This window comes from Porites lutea, chromosome 6 (genome assembly GCF_958299795.1).
Source record: "Porites lutea chromosome 6, jaPorLute2.1, whole genome shotgun sequence".
In the NCBI taxonomy this organism is placed as follows: Eukaryota; Metazoa; Cnidaria; class Anthozoa; order Scleractinia; family Poritidae; genus Porites; species Porites lutea.
In genome coordinates this window covers 18322735-18347171 of record NC_133206.1, presented here as the reverse complement: position 1 = coordinate 18347171, position 24437 = coordinate 18322735, and the positions used below count along the sequence as shown (strand labels likewise).

At 40.2% G+C, this 24437-nt stretch overlaps 3 protein-coding genes across 4 annotated transcripts in view; 2 read left to right on the top strand and 1 right to left on the bottom strand.

The window, feature by feature from the left end:
* LOC140940788 (apoptosis inhibitor 5-like) overlaps positions 1 to 3333 on the bottom strand; it is a 31854-nt gene extending 28521 nt beyond the window's left edge. The window contains exons 1-3 of the mRNA XM_073389751.1: positions 3146 to 3333; positions 1564 to 1725; positions 1294 to 1393 (exon numbers count right to left, since the gene is read on the bottom strand). Of these exons, the coding sequence (XP_073245852.1) occupies positions 1294 to 1393; positions 1564 to 1725; positions 3146 to 3214 (331 nt within the window). The 5' untranslated portion in view covers positions 3215 to 3333. The remainder of the gene's footprint in view (positions 1 to 1293; positions 1394 to 1563; positions 1726 to 3145) is intronic.
* A 292-nt stretch (positions 3334 to 3625) lies between these two features.
* Positions 3626 to 9853, top strand: LOC140940793 (uncharacterized). 2 transcript variants are annotated; one of them, XM_073389755.1, is made up of 6 exons: positions 3628 to 3853; positions 5302 to 5607; positions 6372 to 6687; positions 7606 to 7765; positions 8884 to 9013; positions 9585 to 9853. In XM_073389755.1, the coding sequence occupies exons 1-6, from the start codon at positions 3736 to 3738 to the stop codon at positions 9668 to 9670; spliced, it is 1116 nt and encodes a 371-aa protein (XP_073245856.1). In that variant the 5' UTR covers positions 3628 to 3735; the 3' UTR covers positions 9671 to 9853. The 2 variants fall into 2 exon arrangements, with proteins under 2 accessions (XP_073245858.1, XP_073245856.1); XM_073389757.1 differs by lacking the exon at positions 5302 to 5607 and having other exon boundaries at positions 3626 to 3853.
* Positions 9854 to 12098: 2245 nt separating this feature from the next.
* Positions 12099 to 15804, top strand: LOC140940795 (small ribosomal subunit protein uS9-like). The gene is made up of 6 exons (XM_073389758.1): positions 12099 to 12188; positions 12281 to 12313; positions 12868 to 12969; positions 13390 to 13486; positions 14967 to 15014; positions 15606 to 15804. The coding sequence occupies exons 1-6, from the start codon at positions 12129 to 12131 to the stop codon at positions 15749 to 15751; spliced, it is 486 nt and encodes a 161-aa protein (XP_073245859.1). The 5' UTR covers positions 12099 to 12128; the 3' UTR covers positions 15752 to 15804.
* The last annotated feature ends 8633 nt before the right edge of the window (positions 15805 to 24437 follow it).

Below are 24437 nucleotides of genomic sequence, written 5' to 3'. Positions count from 1 at the left end.
TGATTGCTGCGTTTTAGTTCGATCGATCCTGAAAATGTGTAAACTGAGATCGTGTGAAGTCCAACAGAAGGAATGGTTTACTGGCACCTCCAGGTAAATAATCAGAAACCTATTCGTTTACATGTTGCTATTAATAAATTGTTAGGTACGTATGTAAATGCCCGTGTGTTTAAGTGTTCGAATGTAGCCTGAACGACAAACGCATGAAAGTGTGGGAAAACGTATGTGTTGCAGGTTTTAACCGAGTACAGATTGGGCGATAATCTAACGAATGTAGAGGGATAACCTAACGATTATAATTTCAAAGGACATAAAACAGAATAATCAAAAGAACTTCACTCATTAAACGTCCTAGAATGCAAATCTAACGACTTTGCCGAATGATTTGAACGTCCTGGAACGAAATTTCGAACGACTTTTTCTAACGCTTTGAACGACCTTGACTAATGCCTTTAACGGTTTCTCTAACGCTTCTAACGGCAAGGCAAATTTTTCTAACGGTTTTACTAATGGCTTGAACGCTTTCCCAAGCTGTTTTAACGCTTAGTTAACGGGTTCTTAACGCTTTAAGCCGTTAAACGGTAAACCGTTAGTGTACGTTTTCCTGGAGAAGGTCACATATACCATTGTTTATTAGATAAGGAATAATATTTTCACAATCATACAAAGTTAATTGGCAACAATATTGTAGGGATTCACAAGCTGGTAATTTTAGGACTAACCCATGGTAACCCATTGAAAAAGGCTGATCATATTATGAACTTAGAACCAAAATACAAATTCTAATTACTGGTATAGCATATATTGTTAGCATTACTAGAAAAGACATAATGACACATCGATGAGCAAGAATTATTACAGTATGTTAAATCAAGTTCAATTCCCAGGTGTGATCTCAAATCCTTGTTTTGACTTCTTTCCTTTCTGTATAGCTTTTTAAAGAAACTTTAAAATTACTCATACAACAAGATACTGATGGAAAGATGGAGGATTAAAATAATAACTATATTAATCCCCCTTCTAATCATTAGTTGTCTGACAGCCTTGGGTTTGTCAGTCAAATTATGACTGTAGTGAGTTACTGACATAAAATATGGACCTTTACTTTTATCAAGAGAAAACTAAATATTGAGTGATGATGTCTCTAGTAATGTTTTCACAACCTTCCTGATTCTGTAGAGGACTGATACTGTCAGGAGAAATTTGCTCCTAATCACTAATCACAGCTGGTATATCTAATGAAACAGAAACAGCTCTGATTTCTTGAAGTCTGCCATGAAATAAATACCATACCTGATTGCAATAATTGGGTCAGAACATCTGCAATTCTTGGCAGATGTTCTGGTGTGTCCTTGCAGAGGTCAGGCAGACCTTTTATGGCTTGACGTCGGATCTGATGACATCAGAAACAGACAGCAATCAAGATGTGATATACTGTAGTGAGGAATCTCACTGTAGTAACTTTTGGAAAACCTATAGCACAGTAAATGCTTTTACAATGGTTCAAATAGTGTTATGAAGTCATCTGGTGTTATCAAGTATTTCGCAGTCAAGTTCATTTACCATATTATCCTCATCCTCACATAAATCCAGCATAGCATCAATGGCATTTTCTTGCAACTTTGGAAAAAACTTGAAGAATCGGGCGATGAACTGGGAAGCAAGTCTTTTCTCCGCCTGAGAGCCTTTCACAGCAGCTAAAATCGATATAAAGGCGCTTTCATACTGTTAAAAACAAGAATAATGGACATTAGTATTAAAAAGCATCAAAACATTGTACAAGCTTGATGAATGGCAAAAGGTATGGCAAAAGCAGTTTAACCCTAAAAAATGTTCCACTATGTGCATGAACCTGAAGAAAACTCTTACACCAATAAATTTTAGATTTTGCAAACAAATACTAGAGAATTTGACCTCCCATCCCTACTTGGGTGTCGAGTTAGATAGCAAATTATGTTGGAAGGAACATATCGAATTCGTTGTTAATGGTGCGAATAAGATCCTAGGTCTCACAAGGCGGAACTGCTTGTTCTGTGACGAAAAAGTTAAAGTGACCTCGTATAAAACGTTAGTAAGACCTAAACTCCAGTTTGCAACGTCAGTCTGGGATCCAAATAATTTATAATTATCATAAATGTGATATTCCTAGACTAGAAGGTAAGCAAAGAGTTGCAGCACGCTTCTATAAGAGTGATTAACTTTATACTTCCAGCGTTAGCATTATGTTAGATACTGTAGTCTTGGCCTCCAACCCAAGTTGAAACGCAAAGAAAACTAAGTCACCTACAGTATGTGAGATGTACAAAATTATTCACAGACTTGTTGATTAGAATATACTTTATTACCTCTATTAAGCAGACCCCAATTAAACAGACACCTTCTATTAAGTGGACACTAAGCCTGGTCCTGACATGAACGTCTGATTTTTCCTTTTATAATGAACTGCTGTTCAGTGGACACCTCTATTAAGCAGTCGTGGACACTAAAATAAGGTGTATTTGGCTAATTTCTGTTGTTAAAAACCTCTATTACATGGACACTGGACTGAAATGACAATAATAGTATGGGATTATGTCCTTGAAATAAGGACTGAAGTCAAATGTTTTTGCATTTACAAACAAATTAAAGTTGGTGATGAACTTGAACTTTGGATTGCTTCTTCAACAACATGCAACTTTATCACAGTACAGAGTAACCGTAACCGCGATTTTTACAACCTCTATTAAGCAGACACCCTCTATTAAGCAGACACTTGGGAAGGTCCCAAAGGTGTCCACTCCAAGGAAACAAGAACACCAAACAGTCATGCGTATAAATTCTAGACGCCCTTTAGCTCTAAGAATGCTCTTAAATTCTTCTTTTTACCGAGGACCCCTAGGGAGAGGAATCAGCTCCCAGCAGGGGTAGTGTTGTCTCCATCGCCAGCTGTGTTCAAGGAGAAAGTGACAACTTTTATGACCTACAATCCAAACTAGCCTAGTCAATGTACATGCATTTCTGTTTTTCTTCTTCATACAGTTAGTGTGATACCTCACCAGGTTTACTAACTTAATTAATAAAGGTAAAGCTAAAGTACGTTTAATTTTGACGTCCACGTGAAAGGTGCAACCCCGCCATGTTGGTAAACATTTCAACAAGTCCTTACCTCTCCCGCCTTTTCTTTCGCGTCTGCGAGGATTCCAAACTGCTTGTACAGTTCCTCGACACCTGCCATGCTGAAATTTCACGCCAAAGAGGAACGAACAAAGGAAAAACTTTGGATTTTGAGAGTCAAGCGTCCACAAAAAATGAAGGTGCCTGGTAGCCGCGCTTTCAGACTCACTTTCATGTTCGAAGACAGTAGTTTTCCGCTTACATAAAGTAGTAACCTAACAAGCGGCCAATACAACTCACTGGGTTTAGGGAGGGGAGGTAGAAAAGAAGGATTTTTATGTAGAAATTTTCAGGTTTGTTCAGCCACAAAGAAAATAAAAAGAGGCCAGCGCTTTGATTGTAAACCTCATTTCAAGTTTCAAGTATACCATACTATGTTTTTTCTAAAAAGACAATCAGGAAATTTGATAACTAGAGGTCGATAAAGATCGTAAAATACCGCCCCCACCCTAGAGAGGAGAAAGAGGAAGCACTCGAAGATGCGCAATCATGCACAAAAGAATATTTTCCACTTTATAGTGACTCATCGATATTCTCTCGTTCACTCCTAGTGAAAAAGTGTTCGATTCGCACGTTTTCGTCATGGACAAAGTTACAGGTATCTTTTTAAGGAAAGAAGTTAAAGAACTGCGAGAAAAGGGCGCAAGCTGGGGTCTAAGTAAAGAGCAAATAGACGAGGCCATTCTGCGCGCTTTGGGAGGTAAGCGTATAAATTTTAAAAGCTTTCTCTTCTTTTTCATCTTGATGAAAGCAGAATATATACATATACTTTCGATTTTTTGAACTCTTTTGATTGATTTCATACTTAACTTAAGAGTATTTCTGTTTCTCTTATCTATACTGACAGATATACAAGCTTATTTTGATTTTCGTGGATAAAGAATTAACATGAGCATTCAGATTGAAGTTAGTTAGCCATGCTAAAAGCTTATATTGAAGATCAAGCGACTGCTATTTCAGTTGGTCCAAAACGTCACACATTTCTATCAGCCCACATAAAAACAAATATTGGACCCACGTGGCTATTTGCCTATTTATATACAGTCGTATAAACATAACAACTTTCTTTAATTTTCCAGACATGTTTCGACGGTACATCCGTCATCTTCAGTGTTACATATTTTGAAATCGCCGTTGAATTTAAATATGTAACACTGAAGATGACGGATGTACCGTCGAAACATGTCTGGAAAATTAAAGAAAGTTGTTATGTTTATACGACTATCTATATTGTTGCTGCTATCTAGACCTATTTATATACCCTTTGAGAGTTTTTAGAACACTGTTGTATATTTCATGGCCATCCCCCTTTTTTTTCCTTTAGCATCGAATGCGTTTCCTGATATTGGGTCGGTAGGCCGGATATTTGAAGAAAAAAAAACCTACAAAAAAAAATCACAAGAAGTATTGGAATAGGGGGCCCAGGTAACCCAGGATGACGTTAAAAGTTAACATTAACATATTTGGATGAACAAAATGCACAGTATAATGTAAAAAATCCTGTTTATGTTCCTGTTTTTCTCTGTGCTGTTAATATGCTCATTTTTCAGATTAAAAGAATTATTGCAAGTGAAAATGGTTTAACTACGACCCCAGGGCGGGGTACTCGGGATTTCAAGTGACGGGGATGATCGAAGGATTTTTTTGGGTTTGAAATTTTCGGTTCCGGGATTTTTTTGGGTACGAAAATTTGGCTTGGGTAGCTTGATTTGAGTAGGGACTTTTTTGGGGTATTAAAAAGAATCAGATGACGGAAAGGATATATTCAGATGGTATGATGAATAAACAAACATGAGTGTTCAATTTCCAATGTTTTTCTTTGTGTTTTAGCATTACCCCTTTCTGGAACTTTTAAGGGCCACAAAATCAGCATGGGATTTTTTGGGGGTTAATTTTTGGTCCAGGGATTTTTTGGGTTTTGCTGGAAGCCGTAGGGATTTTTTTGGGTCTTGACTTTTGGTTCCATTCGATCATCCCCGTCACTTGAAATCCCGAGTACACCCCTGGGACTACGACGCACTTTTTCTTTTTTTAGGATGGCCTATTAGTTTTTTCATTAAAGGAAAATCAAAAATATTAATTTTAAAAACTACAGCTTAATGTGAATTGCTGAACAAGTATCTCTTTTATTTGTTTTCAATTTTGCAGAAAGACCTTCGCAATCTCCTCCTAAGGATGACAGTAAAACTAAAACCAGGAACCGCAGCTACCTCTGTTGTTGTTTACAAGTGGCAGGATTCATTCTGTTGTTACCAGTTGTGCTGTACATGGCGGTGTCATTGTTAAGTAGTGCAAATCCATCAATTGGGTTGTACATTGGACAGGCAACAGCTGACCTTCAGTACCCCCTGCAGCGAGTCATTCGTTTTATGTCTCTTCCGTTTCATCGTATCTATGACTTATCAAAGTTCGGTTCATGGGAATGCATGGTGAATAATCCATTGTATACTCCAGGTAATAACTAAAAGCTGTGCTGTAGTGGCACCTGATTGCCCCTGACACCTTACATTTGCTCTTCGGTGACTAGGAAATCTAAGTTTTTGGTGAAAATGATATACTGGGTAGCCTAGATTTCACACACTAGGGTCAGATAAGCAATACATCCCCTTTGTTTTCAGAGCACAGACTTGTAAATAGAACAGTCAAATCTTTTTAACCCTAAAAGTCTCAAGAGCAACAATCATCAATAATGATTATTTTCTCTTGTCAATATTAATAAAATCAAGAGTAAAGGTTGTTAGAATTATTGAAATGTTCACCACTTTAACCTAGAATAGGCTGTGGTTTGGGGCACCCAATCAGCTTCCTAATCTGTTTGTAAATATTATGAGATTGAAGTACTATGTGTGTCTGGGTTGTAACCCTTCTTGACACTGTTAACAGCAAGTATACAATCTTAAGGTTTGAGAGTTGGCCTGATTCAAAAGGACTTAGAAGGTGTTTTTTTTAAAAAACTGTGTTTGAAATCTGTGCTACAGTTGAACCTCTTCAAAACAGCCATCTTGTGAACCAAAGAAAGTGGGCATTTTAAAGAGGTAGCCGTTGTACAGAGAGGTTTAAACAAGTGTCATTGTATCGATAATTTGATTTGTCCACCAGGACAAAAAAGTGGCTGTTTTTGAGAGATAGCCATTGTGGAGAGGTGGCCTTTAGAGGTGGTTTTGAGGTGGTGTGTAATAACCTGCTACAGTTTCCATTCATTTCACCTGTCTTTGCAGATAAACCTGACTGTGAATTATGCAAGTCTGTGAAGAAAATTGCAGCCCGTTCCAGTGCAAATCTCACAAAGGCAGTCTTCAAAAGGCGCTACTATGACACTGGGTACCCTGTTTTAGTGAGGAACATGCCAGCTTATGGGGATACAGAGCACAGCTTTGAAAAGTTCATGACATTTTTCAAGGAAAATCAAGCAGACTTGGAGCTTGATGCCTGTGAGTTCTACACGAATGGAGCTTTAAATGAATCAGTCAAAAGCCTGACAGAATTCTTGGCAGAGTGGAACCATTACCAGGCAGCAGGAAAAACCATATCTTGGTTAGTAATTAATTTTCTAAAAATTCAAAGCTTGGTCCCCTCTACTAACTATGGTTTTGGGAGAATTCCTTTTTGAAGGATTGCCAGCACAACCTAGCTTATGCACCTTTAGTTACAGTGATCTTTTTGTATCTTGTAGGGAGAAGACAGGAGGGGGTATTAAGGAAAGAAGAGTGGGGATGGAAAGATGGAAAGGAGAGGGGAGGAGAAAGGAGAGGAGAGGAGAGGAGGTAGATGAAAGGAAGTGAAGTGGGAAAAAGTAAAAATGCAAAGCAAGGGAAGAGGGCAGGGAAGGGAAGAGAGACTAAAGGAGGTGTACACTGTAGGAAAGGAATATACCAGTTTCAAGAAGTGAAAGAGATTTATGAGAAATGGTGCAGGGCAGAGTAGGGAGAGGAAAGGATGTTAAGTGAAGCTGGAAAAGAAGGGGTTAGAAGTGAAGCAAAGAGTGGAGGAAGGAGACAGGGAGGAGGTAATGGAAAAGAAGAGAAGTAGTATGAAGTGAAAAAGAGGTAAGTTAAGCGGAGGGGTGAAAGGCAAGGAAAAGGGGATATAGGGAAGGAATGGATTTCAAGTATTGGAGAAAAATTTTATGAGAAGAGGAGTAGAGAGGGCAGGGGAGGGGGAGGAAATGATGTAAAGGTAAAAAAAAAAAGAGTGGCTAGAGGTGAAGCAAAGAGGGGAAGGGGAGGAGGTAATCAAATGGAAAGGAAGAGATGTGGCATGAAGTGATGTAAGGAGAGAAGAGGAGGTACAAAGCAAAGGAAGGAAAGAGCAGAGAAGTGAAGGACAGGTAAGGCAAGAGGGAAGAGGGGGATCAGAAGGGGCTGGACAGGAGAAGAGAGAATAAGCAGAAGACACAAAATGTTTTTTGTAAAATTGAACATGACCTGATTTTTTTCTGTTTTGTCATTTTAGGAAGATTTGCTATGGTAAGGGCTTGAGAATGCTGCGAACCATGTTTCCTCGTCCTTACTGCATTCACAGTGAGGGTGCTTTAGACAAGTCAATTTATCTGCTGCAACCAGGTGAACCACTGGAAGAAGGTGTCACTGATAAAGAAATCATTTCAGAGGCAGTAAGTACTCTGCTTACCCTGCAGTCAGGGCTGTCACTAAGAACCAGGGGCTGGGAATTTTTCCCTGGCTTCTATGAGCTTAATCCCTAGCTACTTTCACAGGAAGCAAAAGTAAAGTAAAACCAAAGGAACTTCCCAGCTCTTCATTTCCCTGCCCACTAATTTCATATACCCAACAACTTGAAATCTTCGTGACAGCCCTGCCTGTATTGTTTTTTGTCAGAAGTAAACCTTTCCACTTCTTATTCACCACACTTTCATAGCCCATTTACTTCTTATTGACCACCTCATTTTCTAGCAAAGTATTTTATTCTATATCCTATCATGATATCCATTCCGTGTTTGCATTAAACTCTACTTATGAGCTATAGTGGTGTGTTTCAGACTGTAACTTAAGAGGAAAGGGAAAATGAACTTTGTACATATTGCATTACCTCTTTCGGGTTGTGTCCTCTTAGTCTTTTCCTTTTGTGATGTTTGACTGCAATCAAGTCAAGTAGCACGTGGAATAGAGCGGTTTTCACTTGACTGTCGAAAGGGATTGGTTTTGGTTTTGGTTTTGGTTTTACTACGCCCTTTGGTTGGCTAGTGTATTTACTTTGGTTTTGGTTTTACGACAGTCAAGTGAAAACCGCTGTAAGACCCAAAGTGACTCCCCCGACTTGATCTAACATGTGTAAATTTATCGTTCTTTCACAACAAGAGTACAATGCAATGCATTATGTAAGTTGTAGGTCAAAAATAGACAAAGGTTAAAATGGTTCCAACCTATTAGTAGGTTCATTCTCCCTTTCCTTTCTTTTTGCTAACCCTAAATTAAAGACAAAGGAAATTGGGGCTGAGTTTCACTCTTACCCACAATAATAGTAATACATACATTGTAGCTTATTTGCCTGTTCCTAGTGAAGCAATTGTTAAATAGGTTTGTTATGCACATGTGTGCCTGTTGCTTGATAGTAATAGAGGAGGATGAAGAAATTGAATACACTCTGAAAGACCTCTGTAAATGATTTTTTTAACTGATCAATTTAACTTGATCAATGCCTTAAAAATCTATTCCATATAAATGCTCTTAGGTAATCTTCTATGCAACTCATACTGATCTTATCTATCTCTAGGCACGTGGTACTTTTGACAGTATTTGGATTGCTCAGGTGACTGGCTCAACAACTATCACCCTTTTTCCAGTTGATGACTGTGAAAACGAATGTGAGCAGTTTGAGTTTCAGTTAAATCAGGGTGATGTCTGTAAGTATCAACTTATTCTTAAATGTGCGTGCGGTTTTAAAAACAAACAACTTTCCACAGTTTTGCCTTGGCAGGGTCGAGGGTTTTAGCAAAATATGTCTGTCAAAGAAATGATTTTTGTCTCTGCACCTAACTTGTGTGGGAGTGGGGCATTGGGTGCGTAATTTGCTTCTTTGATAGTCCCCCTCCTCCCCCCCCAAAATGTAGTTCAGTTAGCCGTAACTGCAGAATAATCCCGCCAACACAGCTGAAGCGTCCAAGAGATACTTAGGTGGCACATTTGGATCATGCACTTAATTTTGTCAATTTTTGGAATTGTTTCCCGAATAGACCATTTAAACTAATAAACTACGTTACCTCGTTTTCTGTCTTCATATCAAAGCACAATGAAACTGCACAGCATTGGATGAGTAAATCCTTTATTCTGTGTCTTAATTGGCCAAGCTTGTTAGGACCAGATGGCAGGAAAACGAACTTACTAATACCCAGCCATTTCATCCTTTAAGCCAATGAAGATCCCAAGATCTGTTTAATCAATTAGCAACTAATTTCTTTCGTTGTTTTCTTGCAGTTTTCTACTCCCAGCACGTTTGGAGGGTAACGTTTTATAATCTTGGAAATGAACCAGCGATGGTCTTCTCTTCCTCATTTTCATAGAATGGGATCATCATCGAAGACATACGGCTGCACGATAAAAATAATAAATGTAAACCTTAACAGGTAGCTTAAGAATACCATTAAAATAACACTTAAATTAAGAGCCAGATTAAATAAAAGTAAATTGAAGATAATGAGAGCTTATCCTGTACTTTTGCTCTGAATAAAGTAATAATGAAACAATTTACTAGGTTGGTAACCCATCCACTTTCTAACATTGTCCGTCAGGGCTTAACCTCTTAAAGTGGCCCTGTTTCCCGAGTTTCCTGAGGTTTTTTCGGGGCACATATTTCTAGCGTCTCCCCTCGCATGCCACTCGCGCGTGTACTTTTCACGATATCCCCCAAATGGAGATCTTGCTCACAGGCTACAGTCAAGAAAGTACCCCGGGCACAAGAATCCCGCTAGCCTAGCTACGCAGGCTAGGATGGACATCGATTGAAACTTGAAAAAGTTGGGCCAACTTTTTCAAGTTTTAATGCTATGCCTGCAAAAACCAACAAAAACGTTATTATGGTTAGTGTTTCCTGATGAAATTTGTTTGATATTTTCTTCATAACTGTACGGGAACATTTTGTGTATGGGTAGAGGTAGAAAGTAATGACTTCATTATTAACCTAACTGATCTAAGACAGCGATATCATCGCGGCATAGCCCCAGGGGCGGATCTAGGGGGAGGGTGCAGTGGGTAAGCACCCCCCCTTGAGATGACTAGTATTCGGCAAAAAAAAAAAAACTATGTGGTTTATTGGTGTTGAAGTAGAGCGAGAGACGAGTGCACCCCCTCCTAAAAAAAATCCTGGATCCGCCCCTGAGCCCCTTTTAAAGACTCCTCTCGAAGACGGTACCGTAGTGTTGATCCCTGCTCTTTACTGTTGCTAATCAATGCTAAACTCTCTATAAGACAGACGCCTCTCTAAGACGGTCAGTTATTGCTGGTCCCGACCGGGTCTGTCTGAGAGAGCCAAGTTGACTATATACCAAAAAGAATACAATTGAGTAAATAGATATCGGGTCTATGACTAAGTTCTTTTCACTCAACACCCTTAAAGGCCCTAAAACGTACCACAATAACCTCCCGCCTCCCGCTCCCCTTTTTTCTTGGCTTTCTCCCTAAAGCCTTTTTTTCGATTGCGAAACATTAAGTATTGAGCGCGGTAAAAACGTGACGTTTTGGCGACGACATGTCCCTATCAGTATCAAATGCAAATAAACGGAAACGATAAACAATACAGTCAACTCTGACAAGACGCTATCTAAGACGGACACCTTTAGGACCGGCACTAAGTCTCTAAGAGAGATGTCCGCTTAAAGAGAGTTAAATAAATTGGTGTCCGATTTACAGAGGTGCCTGTCTCACCCTTGTAAGACGGACTCCTCTGTAAAACAGACATCAAGAGTTGATCCCTGCCTTTCTTTAACCCTTTTATTTAACTCCCCTTAAGACGGACATCTCTCCCTGGAGACGGACACTTAGTGACGGTCCCACATACGGACATTAAAATTGGGAGAACAATAAAGAAAATTAAATAACTAAGTGAAAAGTTTTGCTGGAATGTAGTCTGTTTGAGTTTTCAGGGTTGCTATTTTCTTCCTTAATTAACAGCATCCCTCATAAATAAGGTACTCAAACTTTCCGGCGCTGAAGGAAAAACATCAGCAAGAACCTTCTAATCCTTTACTCAACGTTTTAGGACTCCGTCTCCCGCCCACCGTACCCTTGTCGCCCCCTATTTTCTCTGCATTTTTACCCCTAAAAGGGACGGCGCCGTCATTTTCATACCTGCTCCCTCCTGATCTCCTGAAAGTCCGTGACAACTCACAGACAAAGCCATTACTAAACCTTTCAAAACAGCACGTGCTGGTAAAAGGAAATGAGGGATACTGAATATATCAGGGAAAGTTACTTGAGCGAATTGGTGTGTATATATCCCCTTATCTCAACCTCATTTAAAATCAACCACATAAAATGGATAAATGATGTCAGGATTCCTGACATGATTTCTCGGAACAACTACTATGGCAACCTCTATTCGTCCCCAGGGTGTTTAATCATGTTCAGTTCTGTACTATCCCAGTCACGAGTCGGAGGAGAATCAGGAGCTCATATTTGACGGCTGCTTTCCTGGTTACGCTAGTCAGTTTATACAACTATTTCAGACATTTCTTTTTCTGTGTTTGCCTGTTTTAGGGGAGAGGAAGTGTGTCCCCTGCACCCGTCTGAGTTCCCAGGGTTGTAATTTCTTCCTTTTTTCACGAATTCAATGCTACTTGTTGTATTTTCATGGCAAGAATAAACTCTCTAGTCATCACTGAATACACTTCTGGTAAGGAAATATACAAAAAGTCAAACAACTCAAACAGTGCTCGCTTCCCTCCCTTAGGAACGAGAGTCCAGTCAGTCCTTCCAAGATTCCATTTCTCAAATCTAGCCTCGTTTGCATGATGCGTGCCTTTAATGGTGCATGCGCACAAGGTTGTCTCCCTCTTGCTTCAACTCTTCGTTTCGAACAGAAAGGTATGAGAAATCTACTTCAAAATCTCGATTTTTTTGCATCAATGTGTCGTTGATTTATATCTAATTTCATTCAATATGTACTTTGTTTTAAGATGAGTCAGTCAGTTCAAGTTTTTGGACGAAAGGTAAGCAAAAAATGAACGAATTTGTGGTTGTTCTATGTTGACGAAACAGACACGTGCATTGTAAATTTGATAGCGGTTCAACGTTTGGTACAATTTGCTTATGTTAAACCTCTTGTATTTGACATTGAGTTGTATTCACGTGAATTTTGGGGGGATCACTATTTACCTCGGATAGCCCATTTCTGGCTGTGAATTATTCTTACTACTGACCGAAATTTAGTAAGCTTCTTATAATCAACTGGATTGTTGTTCCCGTATGAACCTTAAATATGGTACGTCAACTGTTCCTCATGATCATATTGACAATTAGTAGAGTGTGAGTTAGAAAGTGTACCTGTATAAAAAAAACTGCATGGGATTGTGTCGAATTTTTTTTTTTGCAGTTTAATTACAGCACAGAGCATGATCATAGGTGGACTACTGTCCTGAGAACAAAATAATAGTAACAGTTGATTATAAATGCTCTCATTGGGTATTGCTGTATCTCAGAAATCTTTATCAGAACGATACTTTTTTGTGTAGTGTGAATAATTCGTGGACAATTGTTTCTATAGAAAACGGCCACAGCTGTAGCCTTCTGCAAGCGTGGAAATGGCCTCATCAAGATAAATGGATGTCCCTTGCACCTAGTAGAACCATCAACCCTTAGATACAAGGTATTTGTTATTTTTTTTGTACTGTACTTGAAGATACAAAGTGAATGTCCCATGAAGATGTTTCTTTCGACATAACCAGTACCTTGGGAGCAAGGGAATTTTTGTTTCTTAAGCATAAGAAAATTGAGCCTTGATCCCCAGGTTGGTCAGAACGTCTTGATGTAGGCCATTTAATTCCGAAGTAGGGGACTGATCTTGCCATCCTTTAATTAAGAATCAAAGGAAAAGCCCAGCAGAGCTGCCGGTCAGAAGATCATGGTTTTTGCCATCTGTGTGCTATTTATGTTAACCCTAGATTCCAGTTTATGAAAGAACCATGTGGTTCGTTGGGAGATTTCATAAAACTTGGGATGGCTTATTTTAATGTAAAAATTTAAAATTGAGAGCAAAGCCCATAACTGGTTGTGTTTTGTGACTTAGGTTCAAGAGCCTATCCTTCTCCTGGGAAAGGATCGATTTGAGGGTGTTGATATCCGTGTGCGAGTTAAGGGTGGTGGTCATGTGTCAAGGATTTATGGTAAGTGTTAGAAGAGCATAGTATTGTCTACAACATTTTTTAATACAGCAACCACAGGGTGTGAAGAAAATCATTTGTACGGCTTGCCATTTGGGCAAGCTGAAGCTAGCATTTACCAGCCCAGATGTCACTTCAACTAGCCTTAAAAACATTTTGATTAGCAGAATTGATTTCACAGTTCTTCTGTCATTCGAATTCCTCAAAAAACATCACTTGCCCATTGGGTAAGTTAAAAACAGAATTCACTAGCCCGTAGCCAAAATCCACTAGCCCCAGGCTATCAGACACTTCTTTCTTTGCACGCTGGACCATTCACTGCTGTCACTTGTTGATTTAGAACAACCTACTATTAATAGATGTCTTAAGCTTTATATTTTGTTTTCCCAATGCAGGTCTCACGGTAATTTCCACCTTTGTCTTTTCATAAATTGTGTGCACATACAGGCCCAGGGGGGGTACTCAGGATTTCAAGTGACGGGGATGATCGAATGGAGCCAAAAGTCAAGACCCAAAAAAATCCCTAGGGCTTCCAGCAAAACCTAAAAAAAATCCCTGGACCAAAAATTAACCCCCAAAAAATCCCATGCCGATTTTGTGGCCCTTAAAAGTTCAAGAAAGGAGTAATGCTATAACACAAAGAGAAACATTGGAAATTGAACACTCGTGTTTGTTTATTCATCTCAATATATCCTTTCCCTCATCTGGCAGTCATTTGTTTGTACTTAATTCACAGAACTACGCAGCCAGGGCACTACCGATTCTTTTCAATACCCCCCAAAAAATCCCTACTCAAATCAAGCTACCCAAAAAAATACTTGCCAAATTTTCACACCCAAAAAAATCCCGGAATCGAAAATTTCAAACCCAAAAAAATCCTTCGATCATCCCCGTCACTTGAAATCCCGAGTACCCCCCTGGGCGTACAGGAGGCAGAGTGGCCTTATGCTAACTATCTTTTTTATAACTGATCAAAGTAGGTTAAGTTCAATTTTATCCGTGGTTCAAATATTATTTTCCGCTGTGTCCAACTCATTAAACTCATCAACATAGATGAGTGTTAGGGGGGGGGGGAAGTGCACGATTTAAGTTGACAGAGCCAAGGGCTGTAGCAGAGAGCAGTAACCACGCAGGCACTGTCACACTGCTAACCAGTGGAACCTAGAATACTTACCATATACTTACCAAAGGGAGGGTAGGGAAGGGAGAAAACAGGCTAACAAGCATTAACAATGAGAAGCAACGTGAACATAATGGGCTAACCTCAGCTGCCAAGCTGTAAAAGCAAAGGCCCCTGCGAAGCTATTAGGGCACCCTCAAAAATGTGAGAGACTGCTGGCCAGCATTGTCTCGAGTTTGACTCAGCCTGAATTTCATTTAGCATGTATATTGCTCCACCCAGAAACAAAGGACATTAATTTTAAACTATGAGTAACATGGTGTGGCAAAGTAAAGTTAACTAATTACTTTTTTTTTTCTTTAGCAATCCGTCAAGCCATAGCCAAGTCTTTGGTAGCCTACTATCAAAAATGTGAGTACACTGCCACTTATACAGTGTAAGCCCTCCAGTTATGGGCCTTTTTACCTCTAAACAAAAATGTACATCCACTGATCAGCACCTCTCCAAATGTATTGAAATGAATTTGATTTATTATGACATTTTGAAGCTTAATTAAACACCAGCAAATGCTAAAGCTATTTTTGATCAGCACTACTGTAGCTTTTTTCAAAGTGCTTTTTCTATTGCAGTTTTAAGCCCCCTTGGATATAAGCTCCTCTAATAAATAATTATAAGCCTGCCCAAAGCCCCTTACAAAGATGTAGAAGCCCTAAGCAGCAGCTTACTTAACCTTCAGAAGGCAGGCTGGACCAGTCAACTATTGTTTCAGCTACCATTCCTCGTTATACAAAGTAAACTGTGTGTGTCCCTCGACTCTGCAGGAAGGGAATGTCTTTGCATAAGCTATTGAAATATTAGGGAAAACTGGGAATAATCACACATTTTTCAAACAAAAAAGTAATAACAGACTTGTGCTCAAAAATGAGCTGTCAGAAGCTGCTGTCATTTCACCCTGGAAGCAGAGCTGTCCTTTAACCATTCATGGTTTGTTGGATTTTTTAGTTGTGGATGAGGTTTCCAAAAGAGAGATCCGTGACATCCTTGTCCAGTACGACCGTTCCCTGCTTGTGGCAGACCCACGCCGTTGCGAGGCCAAGAAATTTGGTGGACCTGGTGCCCGATCTCGCTACCAGAAGTCTTACCGTTAAACTTTCCTTTTACATTGAGTTGAAGTTCAATAAAATGTATTAATTTGATGGAACTGGTACTTGTAATCTTTGTTTGGATAGAGTGAAGCATACCCACTCGCCTTTGCTTAGAAGACAACTGAGTAATCTGGTACCCAGATCACTTGTCAGTTTTGTGGAAAAGAGATCTGAGTTGAGGTTGGAGGTTGAGGGCTTACTTCAACTAGGTTGTTACTCGAGTCAGTTTTGTGTGGTTGGAACTATGGGTATGCACACACCTGTATTTACATAGGGGAAACAGTTATGAAGCTTTACTCATGAAGGTATCCAGTGCCTTCAACAGATGTATTTCTCTGAATTAAGTTTGAAAAAGTTATTGGAGGAAGTACTTTTCCTGTGTTTTTTTTTTTATGTTTACAATATTTACGTCCATTGAGCCCACACTGAAGGCCTTTTTTTGTCAGAATAAAGCAACACATTACAACCCCTCAAACGCAATTTTATTCTTAGTTTGACTTAAAATAAACAAAAAGTTTTAATACTCATAACACGTATCTCTTTGAATTTGTTTTGTTTTTGCAATTACACCCTTTATTGTTTTGCTTTGCGCACCTTTGTTTAAGAAAAATCCGTGATCCTTCCTCGGGGTTAAAACTAAACCTATCAATCGCAAATTCTCCAAAAAAAACGAACGTTTATTAACATGACATTTACCGCCCCCAGGGTGTGATGTACAGGAGATAGAGTAATACAGAATTGAACTTTGATTGTCAATACGTCTTTCAGGATCAAAAGCACCTAATCTTGAGGAGGCTCCTGACATCTCACGAATAAGTAATGCAAATCATTTTGGTCCCCAGGGCCACTCGGCTGAATTTGTTCAAGAGAAACGACAGGGTCAAGGCACGAGAATGGTTCCCGAGGGATTCTCCCTACGATGGCCTATACGGGGGGCTCCGCCCCGAAAGGGGTACCTTTTTCAGGCTTCAGGTATATGAAAGGGTAGGAAATTCTGTCATGATTTTGGACCGTGAAAAGACCCAAAAGGAATAACACGCTAACAGCTGTTTTTTATGGCTGTGAAAAAGTAGAGAAAACGTTCTGGTTTGGGCTTTATTCATATCTTAAAGGGAGTGCATTTACTGCAGTTTAAAGGGATATAATATAAGGTATACGAAAGGGGTTCCCCTACTGCCCAAAATGGTATAATTATAAAGGGTAAGTGGTTGCACCACGGAGCGGAGCCTCTCCGTCTAAAACTTTGTTAAGTACCTCCAGGAATGGTACAAAACAACTAACTTGGGCAAGATAGGGGGCAGGGAGCCATGTAACGAGAACGCAGACATCCAAAGCGTCCTGGCCCCAGTTGTTTAAAAGGAGGATAGCGCTATCCAGTGGATACTGCAATTATTTTAAGTAATACTTATCCCCCCGGGGGGGGGGGGGGGGGGGGGGGGGGTACTGCCATATATGGGCTATATAGGTATGTGCCGCTGTGAAGGGCATGGTTTTCAAGTAGTTTACTCTAGGATAGGGTATATAAATCAGAGCGTTTGGCTCTAGAATAGGGTATCATTTTTCAGGAAACTGATCAGTTGGTTGAAGATTTTATCCAGGCTAGGCACACAGCTACTCTAGGATAGGGGGATTTGGGGAGTTTACTCTAGTATAGGGTAGCAAAATTCAGCTGAACTAGCTCTGGTAAAGGTTAAGGGTTCCAAGGCTCCCAGCGGCACATCCCCACCCAGAAATTCCTAAAGTGCCCCCCCCCCGGGACTTATCCGCTGGACAGTGATTTATGACCATTTATCGGGTGGATAGCGCTATCCAATGTTTGAACAGCCGGAAGTTTGGTTTCCACTTGTTGCAACATGTCTGGCACGACGAGTTCAAAAGCTTTTCGTAGTCGGTCGTGAACGAGCCAGAGCACAGAAAAAGAGAGAAAAGATATAACAAATCTGTCGAAATCTGGGACCAGCTTAGTTTCTGGATGTTCTCGGCTCGGTCAAACCTGGACTCCACCGTGAGCTGTGACGTCACCGACAGAGACTCGCCGATCGAGAACTTTCTGCAACGACGAGGACGACGGTGCTGAAAACGTGGATCAATTTAGGTTTTTGGGAAGCTGGCCACCTAGCTACCGCTCCCTACCGAACATACGAAACTGAAAAATGAATTGGCGCCCTTCTAAGTTATATCGCGTAATTTGTCAAATGCGAGCGATTTCTCCTGGAATTGAATTTTTTAAAAAGGACTTTATCCAGGTTCAAAACCAGAAAGGAAAGATCGTCCTTGTATGTTCACATCCTCCAAGACTAAAACATTGCCTTAGGAGGTTTCACGTCACAGTCGTGCAGCGGATGTCAAAGAAATGTATATAAAAAGCGTGATACACGTGCTGACGTGCAGAGCTGTTGTTTTGCTCATAAAACCCATTTTTTTCTGACGTTGTCGTTGTACTTCGTCGTCGTGGTTGCCTAAGCTCCCTACTACTACTTCGCGTGGACAACGCCGTTGAGAAAATGCCTAGCTGGCGACTAGAGTGGCCAGGGACGTCAACGTTCTCGTTGCCTTGAGGTAGCCTGGGACCAGGCCTCGCAGAGAACTGAAGTGGGGAAGCATGCTTTTAACTTTAAGGTCACTAGCTGCTATCATCACGGGGATGAGGGGAAGGACCACCAGCTGCTATCGTCACCGGGGGAGGGGAAGGATGACTAGCTGCTATGGTCACGGGGGGAGGGGGGGTTCCGCCCCCAGGTCCAACCCCTTACCTTTAATATACCATTTTTGACAGAAAAGGTCCCCCTATCGTATACCTTTACTTGACGAATGATACCCCTTTTCACATACCAAGTTTAGAACACTGAAATGCACGGTCATTTACATCACTTAGCCAGGAAGTTTTCTTCGTCCTTTTTACAGCCATAACACGCGTGTGCTGGCCCTTTTAGGTCCTTTCGCAGACTGCTATGACAGTTTACCCTGAGTTTACCCTATCCTTTCATAAATGACTCGTGAAATTCCTACCCTTTTAATATACTTGAATCGAAAATAATTATAATCACGAAATGGGTGCAAATTTCAACAATTTGCAAGGAAGCAGTACAAACTTTCAAAAGCTCCTATTGACTTGATAAACTCAGAATAAATAGATAAATTTTATTAGTCGGGGGAGAACACGACACTAAAAACATACGGTAAGTTATCTTTATTCTCTTTTCTTACATTATATCAACATTTGGGATCAAAAGGTGCAAAATTCTGTGTTTTATGAAGAATTTCTACCGCGATCACTTGAATCGAGCCTAGTGCGGGCGTTACGAAATACAGTAAATGTATGGGATCACATGTCGCGCGTGACATCATGATGTCTCGAACAGTTCGGATGGTCTGCCTGTAGTAACATAGTTTCTGGCTTTCGTTGTCTGCACGCAACCTTCAACTTATAGAGACCACGAAAAAACGATCCTGGTATCTTAAAAATTAAAAAAAAAAAAGATTACAGCAGTCATTTTTACTCAGTTACCTCGAACCTAACTTGAATTTCACGCAAAATCATTTTTCCCACGCGCAACATCGAAACCCGCACCCGCGACTTTCGACCCGCACACGCGATATCCAGCTCGCACCCGCGACTTCCAACCTGAACCCGCGATATACAACCCGCGACCGGCGACCATCAGTCAAACTCCTTTAGGAATTAAGCTTAATGAACACGGCCATTTACTGACTTCCAAAAGATTATCTCTGACAAATGCCTCGTACGACATCAATAAATCCATTGTAGTCGACAAAAACAGGTGCAAAGATGAACAGGTTTAATCAACAGAAGCGGTTGAATAAAAGCTGAGTTAACCACCTAAGCGGACTAAAAATAGACTCTGTATAATGGATTACATAGCAGCGCTCACTTAGTAATGGCGGTAGAAAAAAATCCATGGAAAAAAAATTGCATGATCACGAAATTATCTAGTCATCTAAGGGTATATTAAATGTTCCTTGACGTAACCTGAAATAATAAGTACAAAAATAAAACCAGGTACAATTATGTGGAGGTTTATACAACGACCAGCAAAAATACAATTGTGAGGTTAATAAAATGATAGTTTTAGGTCAAAAGGAAATCTAAAATAGCCGATATATCGAATTATCGAATAAAACTAGAATTAAAGTAAAAAATGAAGATGGCTTTTCGGTTTCTATTTTTCCTGTTAAAAACAAATTCACGCAATATCACTTGGTAATTTGTATCAATAATTCATTGTTCTACTGAATATAACATCTAGTTATATAAATGTAAAAGCAAAAAGCATGATTATTTTGGGGAAAAAAATTTACACACACAAATGCTTTCGGCATTAAAAAGTCTGTATTTTATTACAACGAAGGTAATGCTTGTTTGTTTTTAAGGGATTGCATTTTAAAAAGGATAACTCTCCCCCCGCACGAAAAGGTATAATCGTTAAGACTGGCCATAACACTTTACGAACGCTGCGAGAAGAATTTCACGTTAAAAACCAGCTTAAATTGCGAAAAAATTGCGAAGTTTGTAAAATGTTTCTATTTAAAGGAGAATTACAGTTGTTGAGGTTTCAGTTCAATCGAAGACACCAAAACATTTGATTTTCAAAAACCATGAATATTATCAAGATTTTGTCATGATATCTTTAGGTTCTCGTCACCTGCTTCCAAATTGAGATAAAAACAAACGAACAAAAAAAGAAAACTCCATCTTGTTCTGAATTTCAAAAACAAATCTAATAAACGAAAGAACGCCTTTGCTATCCTTATAAATAATGATATTTCTCTTATTTTGCTCCATCTTTTGCCTCTAGTGTAGGTAAAAATGGCTGCTTTACACTTTGTTTCCAAAAAATATAAGACTCGTTCAAACATCAGCTCCGTGCCAGACGGCCCACAAATAAATAACACTGGTCAAATTAAAAAGGCGTTCAAAGCAAGCAGGCCGCGTGCTGAGCAGTGTGCGTAGCGGGGAAATCTTTCATGTCTTTTCGTCCATGCTTTTCTCTTCCAATTCAGTTTCCAAGTTTTCCTTGTGTAACAAGCACTGGTCGCTGTGTTTAGAGTCGCCGCATTTACAGTGAATGTCCGGACAAGCATCCCGTCTACCCTTCCGTGAACATTTTTGAAATTCATTTTCATCCACGACCGGTTCTTCGTCTTTGTCTTTATTATCGTCCTCCTGGCCATTAGTTTCTTTTCCCGTTTCATCGGTAGCGGGATCCATATTTCAGGTTTCTATTCTTCATGGATAATTCACCTTGCCTTGACCTTTACGATCGCCAAACTGTACGCGCGATCCTTGCACGGATAACCGATCCTTATAAAATAACCAGAAAAATTCTTTCTTGCAATCTCACGTTTGTACTCTGTTTACACTCCAGACAATCTCCTCTGCTTTGCAAAACTATTACTTCGCACTGTAAAAATCCCTCTGCAGCGCTAAACGCACTAAAAAATCGAGGCCAACCATTTTTTTCCTGGTCCTCTCCTCCAAATTTTGCCTATGGCTGCCGTGCGCTAATAAATATATGTACGATGGGCAAGCTTTAATTTGGGAATTTCGAAAATCGAATATTTGTCCTAGTCTCGCGGTTAGGAGAATTCGTAAACAAATCAAGACCTAAAAGGTGATGAAAACCACTTACGAAGAGGCACCTTGCAATTAAATTCGGAAAATGGGAGCGGAAACGAAGGAGAACAATTAAAAGAGTTTGCTGCGAAGACTGCGGGTCAGCATGTGTCCTACAGAAGAAAATAGAAAATATGGTTTCAAAGTCCCCATTGGAATAAAAAACACCTGCCGGCCATTTTCTCCAAATGTTTGATAAGCGGTTGACAGCTAGTGCTTTTCACTTGCTTTATTTTCGTCATGGTTGCTATGGAATCACTCCGTGAAGTCTCACTGAAAACCGTGATAGAAACCGTGAAACTCCGTGAAGTTTCACTGAAAACCGTGATAAGTATGCAATATGGTAATATAGTGTCTGCTTGATCGGTATTTTTAAATCTTACTTTATAATAGGAGATGGAATCAATACTTTGGCAAAGACGTTTTAAAGGGCTGCATGATTATAAAGTACAAAAGAGTTAAGCTTTTTTGTAACGTGTGTACTGTTCACTCGCATAATTAAAAATGTCTCATTTGATTTGTTTTAGCCCGGTGATTTGCTCCGGAGCTAAGCTAAGCAAGGGAGACTCACATGAACGATAAACTACGGTAGATGTCTACTTTTCCCCGGGATCCTGGCATTATTTTAACGGTGGAAAATCAAAAACGTAACGGGAAACAGCAACTGCAAGATTCTGACGAAACAGCAAACTAGCAACAGCTTGGTTACCCGAAGGTATAAAGCTGAGGTTTTACCGTCTGATACGAAACAAACGAAAAACGTCTTGATTTGTTGAGAAAGGCTAAAGCACTTTCCATTTGCCGCGACCACGTCGCCTATCCTTAGCGTCAATACAAAAAACAAAAAAATATATATATAGTAAAATAATGGCCAGCTAATGCTTACTATTGTGTACTCTTATGTACGATTGTGTATTGAAACCACAATTATTATTGATTTAGATGGCTCGTACGAAGCAATACAAATTTTTCTTTCTTTTCTTTTTCTTTTTAGTTTTTTCCCCGTGTTATCGATAAAGCGCTAAAAAGTGTTTACGGCTGTTTTCGTCTCATCGAATAAACAAGTGACTTCTGGGGTTCTGGCAGAAAACAGCAAAGAAATATAACTTGACATCTGTCAAGCCCAACAGAGTAAAAGAAGAAGAAATTGCCTTTTGAAACTTGCTTTATTCAGAATTCTTTTACATTAGTATCATGATTTTTCGAATCGTTCGTTTTTCGCGGGAAATTCCCAATAATTCGAACCAAACCTAAGTTCTCATCGCCAGTCAAATAAAAGTTAATTAAATTACCTCGATAATTCGAACTTTAAATTTGCATTTCCCAAGGTAGCTCGAAAAATCTAGAATCCACTGTATTACTTGTTTTAGCACAACTTTCTGTACACTTTCAATTAATCATTTAAATGACTATTAAAAAAGTTACAAAATTGAAATAGCGTTATTGACGGCGGCTTTTCTGCTGAGGTCTGCCGGTATAAAATAGCCTACGAGCAAGCTCTCCTATTTGGGCGAGCGAAGCGAACCTCGCGAGAACGCGCGAGCGAGGTGCCGAGGAAAGGAGATGTCCTGTCGCCTTTCCTCTGCCCCTCGCGGCTTCGCCGCTCGCTCGCGCGTTCACGCGAGACTCGCTTCGCTTGCCCAAATAGGAGAGCTTGCTCGCAGGCTAGTATAAAACAAAGTAACCACGCGACTGACAAGCGACGCGAACGACTTCGTAAACGCTAAAAGCCATGCAAGAGAAACTTTGCTCGCAGGGTAAGGCTATGTTCACACAAGTGACGTAACGCCTACGGATAGCTTTAAAAGCTATCCAGTATAGTGTCATTCTCGTCCCCAGAGCCCGTCGTTTCTTGGTCACGTGGTTAGTTACAAATTAAGCCGAGTGGCTCTGGGGACGAGAATGGTATAGTGTGAACACCTATCCGACACGTGACTCGCCACTACAGAGATCGGCGCGGCACAGCTTCGCTCCGTCACAGAACTCGCGCCGCCACAACCGTTCTTATGTGTGAACAGATGCTCCATCCGGTATAATTTTCGTGGCGGCGCTAAAGCTATCTGGGAGAGTGTGAACAAAGCCTAATAGAATCAGAAGCAGCACAGGGAATTGCAGCCTGCGAAAACAGCCATTTCTCATCGCGAAACGTCCCCAGCCGCGAGGAGCGAGGAGAAACGGCTGTTTTCGCAGGTTAAAGGAATTGCTTCTCCAAAGACTTCATGTAAGCTGTCATTCTTGAGGATTTCGATCCAAACTTAGCACTTTCTTATAGAACACCGGCTAGGAACAGAGAAAGAACAGTTCAAAAGCTTTGATAAAGCCAACGTCGATACATTGACGTTTGTAAACGCATACAAATTTTCACGTCTGTGCGAGATCGGTTATCATAACGAATCATTTCCAGTTGTCTGCAAGAATATGCTATAAAAAGCAATCGAAAAAGCTTAAGTATCAGCTTAAAAGAGGGCACCTGGGTGCTAGACTACCGCATTGTTGGTGTTCACACGAGACAACTTAACTAGAGCTAGTTACGTATCTTTCAAATAAGTTACCTTTTTGGGATCGTTTTCGACAGCTTACGTCTACTATCGTAAACGTTGGGTGAAAAAAAAAATGCCTAAAAGGTATGCGTTCACCGAATGTAACCATAAACGAATGGACGTAACTAACGCTAATAAATTCCTGTTCAATGTTCTATTAATATAGCGCGACTTTCGTTTGACCTTGCCTGTGAGCAAGCTCTGCTATTTGGGCGGGTGAAGTGAGACGCGTGAGAACGAGCGAGTGAGCGGCGAGGGGCGGAGGAATTACGTCTCCTCTCGCGTGACTCTCGCGCGTGTCCTTTTCACGATATCCCCCAAATGGAGAGCTTGCTCGTAGGCTACGTTTGACCTTAGAGTGATCACGCATGAAAAAAGCCGTCAAACGCTCTCGGTTTTTTGTTGGTTTAGTGAATGCGCAACGCATTCCAATCACTAAAGAGTAATTTTCCGTGACTCAAAAAAAAAATGAACTTGGCCGCCGGTTAAACAATCCTGTGATGCTCCCTTCCAT

Coding starts and splice junctions, on each gene's coding strand:
- LOC140940793 (XM_073389755.1), top strand. CDS start 3,736: ATGGACAAAGTTACAGGTATCTTTTTAAGGAAAGAAGTTAAAGAACTG. Junction 6,688..7,605: donor GCAGGAAAAACCATATCTTG/GTTAGTAATTAA, acceptor TTGTCATTTTAG/GAAGATTTGCTATGGTAAGG. Junction 7,766..8,883: donor AAGAAATCATTTCAGAGGCA/GTAAGTACTCTG, acceptor ATCTATCTCTAG/GCACGTGGTACTTTTGACAG.
- LOC140940795 (XM_073389758.1), top strand. CDS start 12,129: ATGGTGCATGCGCACAAGGTTGTCTCCCTCTTGCTTCAACTCTTCGTT. Junction 13,487..14,966: donor TCATGTGTCAAGGATTTATG/GTAAGTGTTAGA, acceptor TTTTTTCTTTAG/CAATCCGTCAAGCCATAGCC. Junction 15,015..15,605: donor GGTAGCCTACTATCAAAAAT/GTGAGTACACTG, acceptor TGGATTTTTTAG/TTGTGGATGAGGTTTCCAAA.